Source organism: Cynoglossus semilaevis, chromosome 6 (genome assembly GCF_000523025.1).
Source record: "Cynoglossus semilaevis isolate Cse_v1.0 chromosome 6, Cse_v1.0, whole genome shotgun sequence".
Lineage (NCBI taxonomy): Eukaryota > Metazoa > Chordata > Actinopteri > Pleuronectiformes > Cynoglossidae > Cynoglossus > Cynoglossus semilaevis.
The window spans coordinates 12216109-12232296 of record NC_024312.1 but is presented as its reverse complement, the minus strand read 5'-3'; the positions used below and the strand labels follow the sequence as shown (position 1 = coordinate 12232296).

The window sequence follows — 16188 nt, the reverse complement described above, 5'->3', positions numbered from 1 at the left end:
CGTTTCGGGAGTGCGGGTCGGTCAGCGGCTGTAACACTCAGGAGTAGGGGGAGGGGTTGGTGGGGGGGGGCGTATTGTGTTGATGCACAGCTCATGGCTGGACACGGTGTGACCCTGGGGCTGTGAAGGCGCAGAAACGCCCATTAGATCAACAACAGGCAGATCATGGAGCTTCTTACAGCGCCATGATTTACGGCCCCAGGCAGCAGGCTGCGGTCTGCAAGTGTGTGTGTCTACCTGTGTGTGTCCGTGTCAAAGTGAGGGGAGGCTCTATTACTTGTTTGCAGAACTACGTGGGCTCCACTTGATCTGTAGGTGACGATAATTATAGTGTAAAGTCGACCAGGCCTTTACTTGTGTTAAACATGCCAGCAGAGGGCGTCAGTGCTCACAGCAGTCACATAAACAAGCTAATTGGTTCTCTACATTCAGACCTGCGGTCTACAATTATACCAGTGGGTAGACGTCTCTGCAGGGTGTTTGTATGGAAGACAGAAAATGAAAAATCTAAAGGGTATTATAACGGAAGCGGTGACGTCATCGACCAAAACTGTCTTGTTTTGACCCCTATGGCCATTCTGTTTTCACACATTGATAAACATGAACCATGTTTTAGTGAAACAGCATTTTATTGAACTACATTTAATGAGATATTTACTTCTTCAGACACAGAGAAGAACATGGTGAAGAACACAGAGAAGAACATGGTGAAGAACACAGTTTCTCCCGTGGCCTCCACTCTGTGGGCTGGTCCTGGTCTCAGTTTTCACTCTTGATTATAAAGGCGGAGCTTCCAGGGTCGGGGCTCTAGTGCCTCTACTGACTTGAACCGAGGCAACTGGCAGAGACTGTGATCGTGGACAGTGGACGAAGTTGTGAGGGAAACAGACAGAACTGATAACACTGGCAACATGGTTGTGGCAGGCTGCACAAGATGCATAAAATACATGTTATTCTTCTTTAATTTTATTTTCTGGGTGAGTTGCGTTGTTTTCTTTTAATCATTGATTAACTTTTGACTTTGTGACTTTCTTTTCTGTTCTTGAAGACAGCCTCATTTTCGGACCCAGACTGTGCAGCTGAAGTATATGTAGCATATAGTACATTATGTAGCATCACTGTAGTGGTGTGATGTATTCCCTTTAATGTTCGGTGATAAAGAAGTGACTGTGATTTCCCTGTGGTTTCCCTCTTCCACTCTTCTGTGTAAGACTGGTGAGCTGTTAAAAGTGAGGACCTCCTCCCACTTCACCAGAGTATAATAAACTTTATCCAAGCAGAGTTAAAATGCTTTTGTGCTTCATGGACAGTAATTGTGTTCATGCTGGTGTATAAGGCTAATACCTTTCTACAGCACTTTTATAAGATTTTATTTTATTTCTTTGAACTTATCACTAACTCATGTGTCTCTCTTCCAGAAACATTTAATCTTTAATTTAAGTACTGTGTGTTCATGCTGAACACACGCTAATGTTATTTCAGTAACAGGGAGTTACTGTAGGCCTTATGTATCTGTCTTCATTTTATGGACTATTTCATCTCATTTCGACTTCCTTCGAATGAGTCTTCTGCTCTAACATGTTTTCTCACGGCCATGTTGGATCGCCGACGACTACTTTGTAATATTTTGTTTCGAGTTTCGATCATTTTAGATCAGAACCTTTATTTTCAACTGAGCGCAGAGTCACCATCTCCTGAACCCTTACACTTGATTGAGTGTTTCCTCTGGTGTTGTCGCACCGAGCCTTTCGTTTCAAAAAAACCTCTCTTCCTCATTTGGCTATTTTTCATGTCAAGGATTCAGTTTCCTGTTTCATGGAGAACAATGGAATTCAGTCCTTGTACTAGATGTGCTAGTGTACAGAAACACTGGCTTGAAGAACCAGGGCGTCACCATGCAGACAACATACCACACTGGATGTGATTATTTGGATTCATTGTTGTTCGCTAAGTTTTTATATTTAAAAAAAATCCATTTCAGTGTTTATGGACCGAGGGGTGAAAGACACAGAATAAGAGTAAAGGGAGGAGTAGCTGCACACCAAAGTTGTTGAGTTGGCTTAAAACCAAGCTTTGAGGACACAGTCTGTGGCAGAGGTCACCAGTGTGCCAGGATATCCTCTCGTCACTTGTCCTAACGATCTCCTCCTCATGGCAGAGCTGGGAACACAGGTCAGGAGATGTTGGAGCTGAGGTTTAGACAGTGGACACTGGAATCTGGAGTTCTTCATCAATGGCAACATTTCTCCCAAATATCAAATATTTTAAAAACCTCAGCTGCTCTGAAATGAATGTCAAACCTAACATTACAGTCATTTTTGTGATCGTATGTCACGGCACGGCCCACTGCCTTAATTCATTTGTTGACTTTCTCTGAATCTATCTCTGAATTAATGATGCAGATGATTCCGTTTTCTTTCCCCTCCTGCACCACCAGTAGTAACTGAAGTCTTTCTGTTTGGACAGCTGGCTGGAGGAGTGATCCTAGGAGTGGCCCTGTGGCTCCGCCATGACAATCAAACCAGCAACCTCCTCATACTTCAGTTTGAAGGCCAACAGGCGCCAAGCACGTTCTACATCAGTGAGTAGACACCTTTAACACAGAGATGACACCGGCATTTGACCAAAACACACTCTGACCTCAACACAGCGGGGTCTTCCTGCAATCTTCTGTAATTCTTAGGTTTGGGCCTTTATTTTAATTCATATTTATTTAATAAAATGTGTTATGTTATGATGAAGGAGCAAAGCTAGACTTAAATGTGGTACATGGGTTTACTGATGGACACAGGAAAGTAGCGACAAATGACAGAAAGTTCATCAAATACGGCAGCGATCCCTGTAAGAGTTGATGAAAGGAATCCAATCTAATTAAGGTTTCTTTTTTTTCTATTAACACACCTCTTGACAGACTTCTGTCGACTCCTCTGCATTTTCTATTCTTATTCTTCATCCTTCACCTGACAGGAAGCTCACAGTTACCAGTGTCCTGGAAACAACAGACAGTGAAATACCCGCCTTTAATACCCAGTGGAGAGACCCTGTGAGTAAGGTCCTGAAATAGTCGGAGCGGCCTAACCTCTAAGAAAAGACCGGTGGAACAGGAAACACCTAGATCCGCAGCGTGACTTAGTGGATCCTGGGTTTCCTTCTTCTCGCAGCTACTTGTCAGTGTGGAAACGTACAGGTGCAGTTTTTATGAATAAGATGAATACGCAGAGGTTTTTTTTCTACTTGAGAAAGTTCCTGCCCTGGGGTGATTTCCACACAGAGAGTGGAGCCTCAAGACAGATGCTGAGACATATGTGGGAGCTGAGGAAGGTAATTACCCATGAGAAAAATAAAGCCACCATGTGCTCACACTTTTAAGGAACTTTCTGCTGTTTTTGTGCAATTTCAGCACAACATGTTCTTTGTGTGCCTCTGCCTAGAAGGTAGGGCCGAATCCCAGAATACTCCAGGTCACGCTCGGTGCATGAAATACGATCCTAAGTCATCATCGTCACGTCCTTTTCACTGCACGCTGTTATCCAGAGATTGGCACTAAAACCTACAATACATGATATGTTTTCAGCTTTTCAAAGGTCCGTCGTCTGAGTGTGTTGTGGTGGTGAACTTTGGGCAGCCCATTAATTTCCATTTGGACTCCCGTTTCTCTCCCATCCGTGTTCCTCTGTAAGTATACAGAGTGATGGTGAGCAGGGCTTTTTATAGAAGGAGGCAGAGCAGAGAGGCCCACCCAGGCAAGATCAAGGCACTGTTTTTTTTTTTTTTTTTACCCTTCCTTGAACATACGCCCTTGCATAATTCAAATAAGCTTGTTCATCTGCACATTACCACTCAAATTAGAGTCTGGAGTGGATGTTTTTAGCATGCTGGCACACCAAGGTGGTGTTTATCTCAGACTGAAAATATACACTCTCCTGCCTCTGAAGCAGGGCCTGGAATCATTACTGGTGGCAGCAGTCTGGTTTGGTCAGAGGTACAGTCTCTCATAGTGGGTTGAATGGTATGTCTCACAGGTTGGGTTAGAGAAAACACATGTAGTTTCTCAGGGCAGTTGAAGTCAGATGGTAGTTGAAGTCACTTCTGCTCCAGTTCTTCACACCAGCTAATATTTTGCTAATGATGCTAAAGATTTATGATCTCAAAAATAATCTCCAGAAGAAGGAGAATATTGAAATCAAGATAATTGCCCACTTGTGGCTCACAAACGTTCCCACATGTGGCTTGTGACCAGATGTCTAGAATAAATAATTTGAATATTGAGTTCATTTATCCTAATTTTTATTTCAGTTGTTAAATAACTTTAGTTGGTTGTTTTTAAATGAATATCGATACATATATATATATAGCATATATATGTATATATTGTCAAATGGCTGATGACAGATTCAGCACATCTGCCTCTGAAGATGAGGTTGTGATTTAATATCCTGTCTCAGTGAGATCCTTATCATGTATGCAGTGACTCCAAATTGGGTCTGTGAGCTGGTGACCACCCTCCACTTTTGGCTGTCAGCAGATTACACAGACAAGACAAGAAATAAATGAACTTCTCCAGCTGTAAAATTGCCTGTTGCCCTTACCATTTCAATGGCATTCACCCTAAAAAGGGTGTTACCATAGTGATGAAAGACAGCAGAAAAACTGCCTGCCTTTCTGCATTGCTAGGTTACAGGAAGCTGCTTTGCAAATCCTGAAGGGGAAGGAGAAAGGGAGGAAGGGATAGAGGAGAAGAAAGCGCTAGAAAACAGAGAAAAGGGAGCGTTGACGTCAGTGTGAGGAAGAGTTTGGCGTGATGTTTGAGGTAAAGTGTGAGGTACTGGAGGCCTGCAGGCGTAGCAGCGTCAGTGTCTCTCGCTGTCTGTCCATTTCCGACCGCTGTGTCAGCCCTCATTACAGGCTGTGTGTTTTATTCTGGCAAGTACAAGAATAGAAAAAGCCTGAAACAGGCTGTTCCCTGACTGTCTCCCTGAGAGCGTTCACGTCCTTCACTTCTGTCACCGAACGACTCTGGGATACCTGTAGTTTTATGCTCCCCGAAATCGTCAGTCATTAAACCAAATCTGTTGGAATTATAGGAGAGCTCTTTTTCTAATTTGCATTATACTTGTAAGATATTTTTGTTTTAGTTTTGCCCAGCCTTTCATTATTATAGCCAGCTAACAAGCTCCCAACTTACCTTAGACTCTACTACTTTAAATTATATATATATATAATTATATATATACATACATACAAGACAGTTCCAATTAAATAAGCTTAAATACTAAAAAACAAACATTATATTAACACCATGGAGGTAAAATTGTATTTAAAATGACCCAAACCTGGAGTTTTTCTAAGTTTTCAGTTGCTCATAACTTCCCTCATTTTTTTTCTTTTTCCTCTCAGTGACACAAACAAATATGAATGAATATAAATAGACTCACTCTGAAGTGTCCGCCTCTTTTCCTGTTGTGTTCCTACGTTTCCCTCTCATACTTTGTTGTTCATACACTGTTGTTTTGTGTTATTGTTAATCTGTGCTGCCATTACAGCTAACTGACGGGATAATGAGCTGGTTATTTGTTCCATTTAATTCAATATTTATTTAAAACAAATTCACTCATTCTTGAGTGATTAAGTATTTAAGTTTTCTGGTTGACAACACTTGTAATGTTCTTTATATTTTTGTGATATTTCTTTGTTCTGCTTTGCAAATGACAAATTAGGTAGATCAAAATGTTATTGTTTTAAAATAGGAATATTATAAGCAGAGTGCTTTTGCACCTTTTGCAAGATGTGCTATAAAATAATATATTTTAATGTGTTTTTAACTACTATTTTGAGTAGGATTTCAAAGATAGTGATTCAGCACATGACAATGTTAAGTACATCCTTCTCTCACTGTTGCTGAGTACACGCTAAAAGTCATTGTCTTCCTCAGGATAAGGTCAGGTCAGGCTGCAGCTGGTTGGCGTTGTGTTACCTTTTATAATCACTTATTGGTTAAGTGTCACAAAACAAATACATCAAAATTATACATTCAGTCTTATAGTTTGAGGCCTGGTGCTCACTTTTGTAGATTAGGTTTTTAGAGTTGTTTTTTTTTACTCTGGGTGTGTCTTTGTCAGCATAAACACACAGAGATGTGTGTGTGTGTGTGTGTGTGTGTCTAAGTAGGTAAGAGAGTGTGTATTCTCATGGTTCCTCCTGTTTCCTGGGGAAGGATAATGCACAGGGTCGGAGGTCAGAGCAGTGGTAGAAGGGGGGTATAATGTGGTTGGGAGGGTGTGGAAGGCATTTCCTGTTTTGTGGCAGCGTCACTGACTCAGCCTCACTCCTCTCTCCTTCTCTCTTCCTCTCGCCCAATCTTGGAGCAGTTAAGGATGTCAGTAATGTTGTGTCATTCTACCAGGAAAGCCATGAAGGTCCAGTCCATTACTAAACACACTGTATGGATCAATGAAGGCCCTGCAGCACACTACGCTGACACTGCTGATCTCTAGTGGTGGACATGACAGATTACATGTCTTCACATTTGTTTTGTTTTTTTCTTTTCTGTCTGTGTTTTTTCCAGGCGTCTACATACTGATAGCTGTAGGAGCTGTGATGATGCTGGTCGGCTTCCTGGGATGTTATGGAGCCATTCAGGAGTCTCAGTGTCTGCTGGGAACAGTGAGTGCTTCTACGTTTTAATACAACTAAATGTAAATGGTACACATTTAAATGCTTATATGAGTGGAAGAGAGGATAGGGTGGGGGTCGGGATAATCTGTAGTCTCTGTATTTCCTTGGTGTGAATTCTAAAAGAGAATGAAAACTAACACAGGCAAAGGGCAGCATCCTTACCAATAAAATATCACAGTATATTTTCTTGATCTATATTTATAGATTTATACAAATTTAGGTTGTACATTAGGAGATTAACTGTATAAAAGTTTATAGATTTATACAAATTTAGGTTGTAGATTAGGAGATTAACTGTATAAAAGTCATTTTGTATTAATAACAGATGTAAATGTTCTTCATCTTTTTTTAAATGTTTTTTTATTTTGTTCCAAGTTCTTTTTCTTCCTAGTGATCCTCTTTGCCTGTGAAGTAGCAGCAGTTATCTGGGGTTTCATGAACAGGGACACTGTAAGTAATACACACACACTCACAGCTCATTACAGCTCTGCATGCAGACTGATCTCTGCATCGATTTGCCACTTTTGCTCCAGTAAATCTGCTATTTCTGTCTGTTGTCGTTTCCCTTGTAACAACATGTCCAACTCGCTGCCGTCCACAGATCTCCAAAGAACTCATCAACTTCTACGACTCTGCTTACATCAAGGCTGTGGATGTGTCTGGATCTCCCAGTAAAGACGCTGCCATCAAGGTCCTGGATGCTTTTCACACCACGGTACGGTGTGGCGGAAAATATTCCACCAGTTAATTAAAGACATGCATTGGGTTTGATGAATGGGTCATTGACAGTGGAGGTGGGGTTCTTTTCAGCTTGACTGCTGCGGTAAAGGAGACGACACGGCTCTCTTCAGACAAGTTGCCACCACCTTGTGTCCAAGGAAGTCTCTAGATGATTTTCTGAAATCTCAGGTAACAAACCAATAAAGTCAGAAATATTCTCAGCTCTGATGGATACAACTACTTCTTCATTTTTGTGAATTCCAATTAATTTGTTAATTGACTTTATAATTAAAAGGATTTTATTTATTTTTTAAATGTTATTTTATTTACACATCATTACAGTGTGGGTCACTGTGAGGAAGCTAGCTGAAGCTTATAATTGGGGGCCCATTACAAATAAACCTTGAACCCCAGGATTCTCAATGTATTAATAGTGGATATAAATGAAAGAAAAGGACACTATGAATTAAATATAACAGAACATGCAAGAACACAAACAGCTGCGGGAACTCAATAGTAGTTGCAGGTCAGATATAGTTGCTCCCCCTGTTGTTAATCTTTGGGTTTAAATAGCGTCTCTGACTTCTTTGTGTTGCATTTCTGCCACCTAGTGGATTTATATTCCTGTAATAAACCTTCATATCCAACAGAAATCCCCTATCCACTTCCAAATGAAATGAAAAAATATATATCTATATCTAGAGGCGTGTCCATAGATAAATAAACATGTTCTTCCTGTTTACAGAGCTGTCACGACAAACTGATCGAGCTCTTCTCTGAGAAGCTGCATCTGATTGGTCTGGCTGCCTTGGTGGTTGCTGTCATCATGGTGAGTGTCAGATAGAGACAAGGATTATTTTTGTTCACACAGCTTTGAAACTGTGGCAATGTATCAACTGTTACAGGTGCAGGAATAGAGTCTGAATTGAATTACGCTGTTCTGTTTCTTATCAAGGTCTTTGAGATGATCTTCACCATGGTGCTCTGTTGTGGGATCCGTAACAGCCCTGGAGTGTACTAGGAATTCAGCCAAGCAGCAGCAGCAGCAGGGGTGTATAATAGAATCATTTTGATGTGCCAGTTCTTTATTATACATTATGATGGATATCGCTCCTATTTACTTTAAAATAAAATCAGTCATTTGAATTTTGATGTTGCTTATCTGTCATCACTTAGTTTTCTTCTGCAGCAGTTTAGCGTCTGTGGGTCCTCGCTTCATCAGGCTGTTATATTTACAGTACATATGTGAAATGTTTCTCCTTGAGTTTATTGCTGTCAGATGTATAAATTGTATAAATATGTTCTACATATGTACGTTTTCACGTCTCCCCTGGCTGTGTGTGAAACATGTCACTACGGCACAACAGTATTATGGTATTTTCTTAGCAGCAGGGTTTCATGATTCAGACTTTTGTTTTTTGAGTTATTTTGCCTTATTAACACATGAAACACTCATTATAGTTCAGTTTATTTACTTATCTTTTTGTATTGATACCTTAATGTCTTTCTACTTTTTCTATTACGTGTTTTTTTTTTCCTCACTTCTAATGTATTAAGATGGAGCAACATCACATCAGGTTTCCAATATTATAGTGTTTGTACAAAACATCATTTTGTCTTACATATTTATATTTTGAAAAGCAAGCAAATAATAAAATACGTTTGGAAAGTAAACACTGGTGCAATGGTTCATGTCCCACTTACTGGCGATCTCCAGCTTTAGGCCTTAGATAAGATAGAACTTGGATTTACAGATGTTATTCAGTGAGTATTATTTAAATATATAAATTAGACTCATTGAATATATAAACAAGAGGGGTTTAATAGATATTAGTGAGACCTGGTTAGGATGTCTGGTCTGAAAACAATAACATATTGTCTCTGTCCAAAAGACAGGAGGCGTAACTAACGAGTTAAAGACGCCGAGACAGTAATTACCTAAATTATTTGAACGTTAGTTGAGAAGAAATAGTGATTGAATTGGGCAAAGGATGTTGAACATCGAGCTGAAGGAGGATTAATGAATAGTGGTTGGTGTTCTGTAACTATAGTTGCCAGGCACCCCGTAAAATATATCGTCCTTTATTTAGAAATTAAATGTTGATTTGTTCAGTATGTCCAATACAGGCACTTCTCTCCCACGGCTCTGGTCTGCGCATGCGTGTGGTGCTGTCACGGTTGCTCAGAGACAGACGCCTCACACGGACGCTGCTCACAAAACCCGCACCTTTTAAAAATGTCCACTACACAAGATAGTCCCCCACAATATCAGAAGTACGGAACAAAGAGAGAAGAGCCGGGAAGAGAGAAAAGGCAGAGAAACCTCCTCAGCGGGATCATGTGTTAAATGACAAGAAATTCAGTTTTAATTTCGAATCTATTCTCGTAACGTTTCGCCTTTAGTCTCATACATTTACGACTTTAATATAGTTATTTTTCTATTCTCAATATAGCCCTAATACTGCACTGCAATACAAAAATGCAACAGAACAGGCATAAATAAATAAATTAAATTAAATTAAAAAAAAAAAAACGGTTGTGACGGCACGTGACGCCAGACGCCGAAAATGTTTGCCATGTGCTTTAAAAGCGGCAGGTGTACGACGTTATTCCTAATTATCCACTCGACCTGGACGGCATGGAGGTTTGAGCTAGAAAAGGTAAGAGACTTCTGGAATTGTCTTCACTACACTTGTTGTTTTAACTGGGTGTAGTTTTATCTAACTAGCTTAGACTTCACTTAAAGGATTTATTTACTTTGCAAACTTAACTAATTTAAGAAAATACTGACCTACTTCAGGATGTTTAGAGAATGTGTTCACTCATTGAATCGTATTTTGCCGTTTTCAGTAACTTCTAAAGTGAATTTCTAAAAGAAATTGTTACACTGTGTTAAACTTGTAATCAACGATATTTGAAATTAACAGATACGTCGGGATTTGTGCGCACTGAGACCAGGTTGAAGTTGGCTAGCTTCAAAGTTACATTTCTGAAACTGAAAGACAAGGTAAGTGACAAACTCAGGTTTTATATGTAGGCTAATAAGAAAAAATATATTTGACGAATGTTGTGCTAACACTAAAACGTCAGTAGCTAACATGACTCCTCTGGTTTATTTTCCAGATTGGCCATCCTGAAGATCTTCAACATAGTAAGGAACGTCGTTTTTCTGTTCTTTGCGGCTGCCGTGCCGCTGCCGTGCTGTGCTAGGCTGCCGTACCTAGCTGAACGTGTGTGTTTGAAACATAGCTATACAACAGCAAATGGCCACCTGTCTCTTTGGTTTGTTTCTATTCTGTTTTTCCTGTTCTGAGTTTATAGGCTGTAGAACCTGGGTTTTGGTCATGAGCAGGTTGTTGTGACTCTGGTCCCATTTTCATAGTGTGGATGTGGAACTGCTGAGCTGGTAGATAAAGGTTGGGTCTGGCTGCCATGCCATAACCTTTTTTCTTTTCAGCTTTCTATGGATGAAGACAAACATTCTGAGGAAAACATTAAATTGATAGGAGTTGCGTGGTTAAAATGTCACACTTGGTCTTTCCTTTTCCAGCCGCCGAGGTGATCTTGCGCCCTAACATGGCTTCCTGCCATGATTTTTTTTTTTTTCCCCCAGCCCCTGAGCTGATCTTTAGTTCTATCCTGTCTGTTTTGGCTTTTCATAACAATATTGCATCTACAAATTGCTAGTTGTTGGTCACCGTTATGTGGCCAAAATAGCCACTGTTCAGTCTAGGTTGTGTAAAACTTAGAATGCTGTACACCCTAATGTGTATGACAAAGTTCAGGAGTGTAGCAGCAGGATTTCCTCACTTTCAAATCTGTGTGTGAATGTGTATGGGACCAGAGGTTGAAGCATGAGGTTAGCTTAGTTTAAACTGTGAAGGATGTCTCATTTTGGCCGTTGTCAAAAGGCTGACATTCAGTGCTACTATAGCACTTCCTCTTGACTGCTATGTCTACCTGTCCTTTATTTCCTAATGTGGCCAATAACTATCTCTCAGGAACATTTGTAGTTTTTTTTTTTTTTTTTTTTTTTTTTAAATTAATTGTTCACTGGCAGTTTGTGTAATCACAATATTCCACAATTTTAATATCCCTTTGACCAATTTCTTTGCGGTCCTCACCATAATTCTGGACATCGTGGTCATTTTTCTATGGAACGTTCATATTCCAGAATTCTCATGTCCTGTTTGCGGTCCTTCTCCACAATTTTGGATGTCCTGGCAGTTTTCCACAATTTTGGTCATTTTGGTTGCCGTCATTTTCCGGCTGTGCAGACGGACTACCGGAATTCCAGCTTCATCAACCTGCATGCATGCCCAGTACTCGGTGTCATGTAAATTTGCTTGACTGTACTGTTGTAAATGTTTAACTGTAAATTTGCATGCCTGTGTACTTTTGTAAATGTTTAACTGTAAATTTGCATGCCTCCAGCTTCATCAACCTGCATGCATGCCCAGTACTCGGTGTCATGTAAATTTGCTTGACTGTACTGTTGTAAATGTTTAACTGTAAATTTGCCTGACTGTGTACTTCTGTAAATGTAACTAATGTTATCACTGTCAGTGTGTATGTGATGTCCACCTCTGATCTACGTTTGTATGACTCTGTGTGATCACCTTTATCTGCATGATGCATGTTTTGCTGATGTACAGATTGTGTTTTGTATTGTTTAGGGTCACTTACAGATGAGCTAAGTGTCCGTCAGGATATTACTGTGGTTGTAAATCTGACGGTTAGGGTTAGTTATAAATTGAGGTTGTTATATAAGAAGTGAACACTTCATCAATACTTGATTTAGTTTAAGGCTTGTGGTCAGGGTCAGAGATATTGGTTTTACAGTTAGACTTTCCACGTCAGGGTTAAACTCACCAAGTCTGCCAAACTCTGACACCAGTTGGTCTTAAATGGTCTTTAACATCATTTAACAGTTTGGACTAGAGCTGGCTTGTCTCCTTCTGCCAAGTTAATTTCTACTAAAGACTTGTTTGCCTTTTTGTGGCATTTAGACGACATGTTGGGAGGCCTCCCACCAGAGGAATTACGTCCTCTGCTGCATCGTTCGTTTTACTGGCTAGGTTGACAGTTATAAATATGCTGGCATAATCTGATAGGCATACAGCTTAGATTGCGCGTTTAGGTTCTTTAATAGAAAATGTACTTGGCAAATAGACGACAAGCCACGACTTGGTAAAGATTAAGTTAATATTTCTGTGGGCTGAATTGCAGAAGATAAAGGGTATAATAGAGATAATAGCAGATAAAGAGATAAACCTCTGACACTGATGCTAATAGCTGCTAAATTTACTGTTTTGGTAAAGTATGCAGCCTAATCTGAGTCTTAGTTTAGTTGAAATAGATGCCCCCCCCCACACACACACACCCCCCTTAGTGTGTTCACTTTTTGTTTTGTTTAGGGCTGAGTGATAGATAGGCCACCAGGAAGATGACATTCACTTGTATTAATTTAATTCACTGTTGGTATATTCTTGGTTAATTATTTATATATATATATGTGTGTGTGTGTGTGTGTGTGTGTCAATGATCAGTGTAGGTGGGTGGTGCAGGGGGAGCAGAGATTCAGGCTTCACCTACTCTGTCCTGATTGACTGAATTTGGTAAGATCAGTCAGTGAAACGGGTAAGATTCCTCCCCCCATATTGGTCAGTACTGGAGCCGTAAGAGGACTACTGATCTGGGCTGTAGGGTGAAGGTGGCCCAGGTGAACGGACACCTTGGAAGCAAAATCTTCTCAGCCACTGGATGTCTTTAGGTTTGATTTTTCTCATTGATTAATGCTAAATCTGTTCACTTTATTTTGTTCACTGGCTGATCTGATCTGTGTCTCTAGAATTCTATTCTCTAGGACCAGGAGTTGACCAAGTATAAAGAAGTTGGATCCTGGTTTAAGGGGCCTGAGGTGAGGAGAAGGGTTTCTATAGGTTTTCCATCACAAAATTCCACTTTAATGTGACCAAATGTGTAATGATGTGAGTATTTGAGAACTCCATTTATCTTATTCACCTGGCTTCAAATCAAATATTACATTAATTTTGTCTTCTGTCCAGTCTCTTGGTCAGTGTCCCTCATTGTCTGTTTATTTTGTCATTTTGACCCCAGCAACAGGAGTCCTCACTGTCACTGGAGAAGACCTTGGATGACTGCTCTCGGGTCAATTGTGCCTCTGGGTTCTCTCTCTGTTAGCACAGCAGACTGGGAATTAAATACATCTGGATATGAACCCCAGAAAGCTGCAGTTGGCTCAATGTGAGCGAGTCCTCTTATGTTGTTGTATGTCATGCCATTCTATCATTTTGTCAAAGGGAAACTAATGGTTGGTTCATTCAGGCTACTTTTGCCCTCCTTCTTTTAACATGATTTACTTTTCTTAATTTCTTGTCTTATTGGCAGATATTGGCTGGACCTTAGATCCAGTTGACTTGAAACTATGGTACTTGGACAGCCTTACATCCTGGTCTGGATCAGTCATGACTGCAGCCAAGTTAATCCGGACCTGCCTCCTTCCTCCATGGAGTCTTAAGGTTTGTACTAAATTATAGTCCTTGTTGTAGTCAGTTTGTTGTCATGTAGAAAACTTACTTGACTTATTTATGTTCAGGAATTGGGCCCCAAGGACACAGACCCACCACAGCTGACAGGATTGTAATCGCTGTATATGGATTTTTATTTTATTTATTTTTTCATAAGGTTAACTGTTTACAAATCATGACATTTTGTGGATATTTTAAGATTTGGTCACTGATGACTTTAACTACATGCTTGATCCCTGATTTAATTTTACTTTAGTTTACTGTCACTCAGAGTTCAATGAACTGGATTTCTTTCACACTACTACACACTACTACACTTCTGTACTTTCTCTTCTTCTTGGTGCTATAATAAATCCAGTCATGAATTCTGAGTGCTGCACCATGGATGCTGTTTCCAAAATCAGACCTGGATCCCTCTGATTTTGACCTCCATCCATGGTATGACATTATCCTCTAGCAATGCTTCCAACCAGTGAATGTGGAGTTATGATCAAGTCTTTGTAGTAATGTTATCAGTGGCCATGCTGAGTTGGTGTTTTTGTCTCTGTAGGCTGGCAGCAGCTTTTCATTTAATTTTTTTTGGGACTGGACCTCCATTCCTTCTACTTTCATTTAATATTTGAAAATAAACTGCATTGAATTTAATATTAGTGTAATTTGTTTTTTTCTCCATTCTTCTAACTCCAAAGAATTAAAAAAAATATTCAAACTAAATGCCCAGACACTGACTGGTCAAGTTAGCTGTTGAAGATGTAAAACTATCTGAACCCTGTGCGGTTTTAATAACAGAACCTTAAACCAAACCACCTTCTCTATCGTGGCTTTCATTTCTACAGATCAGATGTCTTGGCATCTGCCATATGTTGGGATAAAACAAACTCAGGTTTCCTCTTGTATGTGTTTTTTTTTTCTTTATAATGAGCTGAAAATTAACAAGCTGAAATTAACAATATTTCTTTAAGCAGTTAAATTGAAAATAAGTTTCAGGTTCAGGAGACCTGATATGTGAAAGTAATCCGTATGCCTGTTTTCTAATTTCAACCGGCACGAGGCTGCAGTATTTAATGTCGCCACAGGAAGGCAGTGTAATCTCAACTCTTCTACTGTCTCCTTTAGCACCAGCTCTCCCAGAGACTCAGAGTACGTTAGAAACTAAACATACCTGTATTTCTGGCACGGTAGCAGCTGACACACCCAGTTCGAAGGTGTCTGATCTTCACACAAGAAGTTTTGTCTTCATCAGAACACACAACACACAGTGCAGTTAATGATGACAGTTTATTGGGAGGAAAAATCTCTTGAGTAAATGGTACATTACAAAGTTCTCTATTTAAATTTAAAAAGGCAGTGCAGCTTTATTTGTACAGAGCATTTCATACACAAGGCAAATCGATGTACATAACAAATGTACAACCATGTCCCAAAAAGCACTGAATGTGTCATGTTCAAATCTTAACGGTGGTTTCTGGAATGTATCCAGACTTGCTTTCAAAAACTTCACCAACAACATCAACCAGTCTACAGACACTCACAATCCATTTGGCAGCTTGTTAACTGCAGACTTATTGACTTTCGCTGCGGTCAGGGAGGCTGGTCTGACGCGTCTAACCGAGAGTTAAAATTCCACTAGATAACACCGATTTCATGAAATCTTGTCAATGAACAAAATGAATCTGTGAATGAGATCACAAATATATTTTCTCAGGTAGCAGAAACATATGAGAAAATATATAGAGAGGGGATATGTTTATTGTTTGATTGTTTAGTCGTACGTTGCATAACTCGCACTCTGCCCTGTTGGGCAATCACTGAGGTATTGCGAAATGTGACCATAATGAGAGTCCCCAGTTATACATTTGATTAAAATTAAAGAAAAAGAAGCAGAATACACACACAGCAAGTTTTCATTTCTGTCTGGTTTTTATGGGAAGAAACAAATTCTCCACAAATTAAAAAAAAAGGTGTAAATTGATTTGTGACAGATGAGCCTTGTTATTTTTCATCTTCAGTGCCACTAAAATCTCTTAAATGTTTTGATTTAAATCGTTATCAGCACAAGGAAAACTGACAGTAAAACTAGTCATTAATCCAGTTTGTTCTGACTTTACTCAGAACATTTAAAGTACATTTAAAACAGTGCCTCCTGATGGATCAGTTAAAATAAATATATACTGTACTAATACTGCGACTGCTTTTTAGGAAGATGCCAGGTAGGAATACTGGTGTTTTAAATATGCATCAA

General features: G+C 39.7%; 1 protein-coding gene and 1 long non-coding RNA gene across 2 annotated transcripts; both read left to right on the top strand.

Annotated features, from left to right (window-relative positions):
• Window positions 1-814: 814 nt before the first annotated feature.
• Window positions 815-9069, top strand: LOC103380211 (CD81 antigen-like). The gene is made up of 8 exons (XM_008312058.3): window positions 815-977; window positions 2467-2581; window positions 6566-6663; window positions 7051-7125; window positions 7277-7390; window positions 7486-7584; window positions 8141-8224; window positions 8351-9069. The coding sequence occupies exons 1-8, from the start codon at window positions 912-914 to the stop codon at window positions 8414-8416; spliced, it is 717 nt and encodes a 238-aa protein (XP_008310280.1). The 5' UTR covers window positions 815-911; the 3' UTR covers window positions 8417-9069.
• A 614-nt stretch (window positions 9070-9683) lies between these two features.
• Window positions 9684-14737, top strand: LOC103380207 (uncharacterized). Its single transcript, XR_003049833.1, has 8 exons — window positions 9684-10055; window positions 10323-10402; window positions 10519-10546; window positions 12945-13168; window positions 13247-13315; window positions 13516-13662; window positions 13807-13937; window positions 14015-14737. It is a non-coding gene; the product is annotated as an uncharacterized LOC103380207 (long non-coding RNA).
• Window positions 14738-16188: the final 1451 nt, after the last annotated feature.